We start from the raw sequence: 5,294 nt of genomic DNA, 5'->3' as shown, positions 1-5,294 counted from the left end.
TTCACATATACATCGGTACGCAAATGCGCTTTGTGACACAAGTGACGGTACGCATTTCTGATTGTTGCCGCGCATGCGTACCTGCGTACCACTTATGTGCACCCCTGCCTATACAGACATAAATAAACCAGCGACTGTATTCGCCATGACACAGACAGTATGTGGTTTGTACTTGTTTAACTTTTGTCTAGTTTCTNTATGAGGAGCTGTGAGCTCTGAGTGCTAAGAGCTAACAGCTGTGTTGTTTTTCTGGGGAGCTCATTGAAGATGACGTCACGGCTCCGCCTACACTGCGTTACTATAGATCAGGGGTCGGCAACCTTTTTGATATGAGGTGCCATTTAAAAAAAAATGTTATCAGCGTGCCAACGATGGAGAATTGTCAACGGAGGGGGGGGGTTTTGAGGAGCTTGACGCTCGTCAACTATCAGCAGGAGGGCGGGGGAGCCTCGCTGGAAGCAGTGTGTGGACCTGTCAGCTCAACTTACATGATGCCGAATTTAACAAATACATTTAAATAATTGGTTTAAACGGCATAATAATAAGGACGATCGTCCGTTCTGCAGAGTGAGATGAGATCGCTGTCCCTTTAAGAGAGAGAGAGAGGGGTGTGGCTTGTGCATATGTGTTTGTGAATGGTAGAGCGACAGTGAGGGAACGTGTGTATGTTTCTGGAAGTGAAATGGGAAAGCAGAAAAACAGAGGTCTGTGATGTATTTTGTGAAACAGAAGAACAGCTAAATAAATGCAACGGCCTCCCAAGAAGAGCTCGCCTCTCTCCAGTCATTTAAGCTAAAGTGGGTTGTTGAACCTGAAGCTTGTTGCTTCTGCCCTCCTCGACTACGGTCTGGGAGCCGACAGGAAAGTTCAACACACAGATGGCCAGTCCGCCCCTTTGTAGCATATTATTTCGATGAGAGATGAGCAGATCGCCACTGGGCTTTCAACTAAATACACAGCCACGCAAAAACTGCGGCATTTGTACAGCTCCTTATGGGTACTGCAATTAGTGAAGTGCTTTCCTCCGTGGTGAAACGATCAGCACTGCACCACGGAGGAAAGCGGCAGAAAGTCACCTGGAGATAAAGAGAGCGGGGCTGCGTTGCGTGCATGGCTTCCTTCTGCAGGTAACGGGGAGACGCGCTCTGGCGGCGGTCTCGTTCAGGATCCGAAAATACAATTTAAATATTTTTGCACACTTATTCCACTTATTCCTAGTGTGCCACTGGTTACGGTGCCGCGTGCCAATGCTGGCACGCGTGCCAGGGGTTGCCGACCCCTGATATACTGTCATTGTGCTTCCCCCTTTAGGGTCAAGTATGTGGTATGTGTGGAAACTACGACGGTAACAGCAAGAATGACTTCACCACACGCTCCATGGAGAAAGTTGCAGATGTTCTACAATTTGCAAACAGTTGGAAGGTTTCATCCGACTGCCCAAATGCCAAACTCGTCGATGATCCCTGTGCCTCAAACCGCTATCGAGCAGCCTGGTCCCAGAAACAGTGCAGCATCATTATCAGTGTCACCTTCCAGAGCTGCCATTCAAAGGTAAAAACGTTATCAGATTCATACAAATCAGATGCTGTGGTATTTGGAACATTTTATATTTGTAAATGTCTCCCAAACTAGGACTGATTACGATGACTTATTTTGTTCCCGACGCCATAGTTGCCACTACTACAAGCATGGAACGCCATTTTTTTGTTATGACCTACTTTTATCATTTTCCTAAACTATTTAGCTAAACAGTTCACTATTATGTGTTCAAGGTTGACCCTGGTCCATACTTTGATTCTTGCGTGAGAGACTCTTGTGCTTGTGACTCTGGTGGGGACTGTGAGTGTCTCTGCACTGCTGTGGCTGCTTATGCCAAAGCTTGTAATGAAGCTGGGGCCTGTGTTAAATGGAGAACTCCAAAGCTGTGCCGTAAGTCTTGCCACCATTACACCAGGAAAATCTGAGATACAGCATTCAAGGATTTGTAGAAAGTGTCTTACAAAAATAAACAAGCTTTTCATATAAAGTAATACCTTGAATGTTGTAACAAGAGCAATGAAGTACATATTTTGTTTCTTGCAGCTGTTTTCTGCGACTATTATAACTCCCCTGGTGAATGTGAGTGGCATTACAAGCCTTGTGGAGCTGACTGCATGAAGACATGTAGGAATCCTTCAGGAAACTGTTCCACGCTCATCACTGCGCTCGAAGGTACTTTCCACAGATATTTTAACATGCCATCATCTTGACTAGAGGAAGGTATTAAGGTCATGCTTTGAGTACAACTCAGGTCAACTGACTGATACGTAGACCTTTATTCTAAGAAATAAAAGAGATTTTGTAAAACTGTGAGTAGGATTCACTGGAGAAAGTTGCGTACGGTTAAAACCCCCAAAACTGCTTATGCACGTCTACCTGCAGCTTCCCTGTTTGTTTTTTTCACAATTAACTGGAAATATTGGGCACTTTTCTGCTGAATTTTACCACTGTGCAATATCGAGATTCTTGTTTGGAAGGTGGAGACTTATAAATCATGTTATTTGGTGGTCGCAGTGTGGACATTACAAAGAGCATATAGCGGACGCTGTGAGCGCTGCTTCCTCAGAAGGTCAGACATATTTGTACATAAACAGTTGGTACTTCATTCACAACAAATATTTCAGTGTATTTCTTGCTGCGTGTTCCAGTTTGTAATCAGCTGTGGCCACCTTTTGAGTCTATATTCTACATCGAGCATACGTGATGTCAATATACGAGGCCCCTGTGCACGGTCATTATTTGAGACCAAGCCTTTCAACAAATTGCACTTGGCAGTGTTAGTAAAGAGTTTTGAGTTTAAGCACTATATGAATGCTGCTGCATTCATATAGTGCCATTAAGCAATACTTCTATTTCTCCATATGTTAATCAATGTTATAATGGTGTTGCAGGCTGCTATCCACAGTGTCCCCCAGCCCAGCCCTACTTTGATGAAGACACCATGAAGTGTGTCACCTGGCGTCAATGTGGCTGCTATGATGACAAAGGCACCCACTACAGCATTGGAGATAAGGTTCCATCAACCAACTGTAACACTTGGTATGTCTCTTTCAGATAATTTATTGTACATACAATTTGAAATTTGATCTCAATCAAGTCAAAGCCCGATAAATGTGTATGACCTAGATGTGAAAGCTTGAAAGTTGAAGTTTAAACCATTCGTAAGGAAGAAGAAATCTGTATTTAAAGCACTTTTCTGCATATCTACATTCCCTCAATTATTTCAATAACACATAGTGATAATTGTGTTTTAGTAAAACAGCACCCATTAGCGATGGTTCAGGCAAAAAGTGGTACTGCAGCACAGGAGACTATGAGAGGACTTCAAATCAAAATGATCATTAATTCAGATAAAGTTCTGTGATAAGTCGATATTGCTAAAGCTCCTCTGATCAGGAAGATACTTTAAAAAATGTAGAAAGCGCTGTCTTGTTGAACTGAAAAGGCAGATTGGCGGGTCCAATTGTGTATATATAAGGCCGACACATAGTCTTCTTAATGTACAAGGATCTGCACCTTATTGGCTGTGGGCCCCTGTATGAAAAGGAAACAGATACACTTGTTTAGCACACACACACACACACACACACACACACACACACACGCACGCACGCACGCACGCAACCAAAATCAGGCCATGCAGACCAGGTTTTTCAGATTTTCAAAACTAATGCTTGTCGAAAATAAACATGTTAACTCCTACTTGTTATTAACATCCTGGGTTGGGCTTACATTAAGTGACATTTGTGGTGGCTCATGGCATGCAAACTAAATGTATCTTCTAATTTTAGCTCCTGTACAGTTTCTGGAATAAAGTGCAGCTACAATGTGAACTGTAAGTGAACATATACACTGTCCCAAGCCTGACACAATATTTATGCATTATTTCATGTGAATACAAATACACACACTATATAAAAAAATTAAAAGCATTTTACTCTTAAACTGCAGCTTGTACATGCCTCATTTATGGAAAAACATATGAATATGGGAGAGCCATCTACAACACCACGGATGGGATAGGAAACTGCATCACAGCTGAGTGTGGGACAAATGGGACTGTAAGAAGAAGAACGTACCCGTGCGTAACTACCACTACACCAAGCCCTCAAACTACGTCTTTTGCATTCAGCATGGTTGGAGAGACCACTTTAGGTAAGACAAATATGTGCAATATGAACACTTATGTTATAAACTTTGATTATGTGGTAGAAAAACTTATACAAAAATTAAATAAATACTTTAATAAAAGGTACATTTTGATAAAGTTCTCTGAAAATATACACATTTTGCAATGTTCACAAAATGTCTTATTTCCTCACAGTTGCTGCAACTACATTACAAGCAAACACGACATTGGGAACCACATCTGCAGAAGTATCCACATCACAAGCAACAACATTGGAGACAGGTACTACATTGCCAACAAAGTCTACAACTATAACTTCAGGAGCCACAGCTGAAGCTACAACTTCTATTGGCCCAATAACACAGACACTTCCAGGGACCAGAACTGTTTACACTACTGGATCACTAGGAACCACAGTTTTTCCTGTCACAATTTTGATCACAGCTGTTGTTCAACCTACGACGCCAGGTGTTAAGACAGAAAGTCCTGAAACTACAGTTGTAACATCAAGACCGTCTGTTGGTACCACGACTACTGAAATTCCTGTAACAGAAACTGAGGGAACCACAACCAAACCTGCAGAAACAACAACATCAGCAGGAACAACAGTAAAGGTGGCAACGACAACACCGTCTAAAGAAGTCACCACTGGCCCAGTTACAACCTCTACCACAGCTGTGGTTGAGACTACAACAACTTCGCCAGGTGTTACAACAGAAAGTCCTGAAACTACAGTTGTAACATCACAACCCTCTGTGTTTACCACGACTACTGAAATTATTGTAACAGAAACTGAGGGAACCACAACCAAACCTGCAGGAACAACCACATCAGCAGGAACAACAGTAAAGGTGGCAACGAGAACACCGTCTAAAGAAGTCACCACTGGCCCAGTTACAACCTCTACCACAGCTGTTGTTGAGACTACAACAACGTCGCCAGGCGTTACAACAGAAAGGCCTGAAACTACAGTTGTAACATCCAAACCCTCTGTGGTTACCACGACTACTGAAATTATTGTAACAGAAACTGAGGGAACCACAACCAAACCTGCAGAAACAACAACATCAGCAGGAACAACAGTAAAGGTGGCAACGACAACACCGTCTAAAGAAGTCACCACTGG

General features: G+C 42.7%; 1 protein-coding gene across 1 annotated transcript in view; it reads left to right on the top strand.

Moving 5' to 3' along the window:
- LOC104945925 (mucin-5AC-like) overlaps positions 1 to 4,502 on the top strand; it is a 16,784-nt gene extending 12,282 nt beyond the window's left edge. Inside the window, exons 6-10 of the mRNA XM_010771656.1 lie at positions 1,312 to 1,551; positions 1,773 to 1,929; positions 2,083 to 2,211; positions 2,931 to 3,078; positions 4,364 to 4,502. Of these exons, the coding sequence (XP_010769958.1) occupies positions 1,312 to 1,551; positions 1,773 to 1,929; positions 2,083 to 2,211; positions 2,931 to 3,078; positions 4,364 to 4,502 (813 nt within the window). The remainder of the gene's footprint in view (positions 1 to 1,311; positions 1,552 to 1,772; positions 1,930 to 2,082; positions 2,212 to 2,930; positions 3,079 to 4,363) is intronic.
- Positions 4,503 to 5,294: the final 792 nt, after the last annotated feature.

The sequence above is a fragment of the Notothenia coriiceps genome, unplaced genomic scaffold (genome assembly GCF_000735185.1).
Source record: "Notothenia coriiceps isolate Sejong01 unplaced genomic scaffold, NC01 NC01_scaffold00010214, whole genome shotgun sequence".
NCBI lineage: Eukaryota > Metazoa > Chordata > Actinopteri > Perciformes > Nototheniidae > Notothenia > Notothenia coriiceps.
Note: the sequence above shows the minus strand (reverse complement) of the source record. Positions and strands in the feature narration are given on the sequence as shown.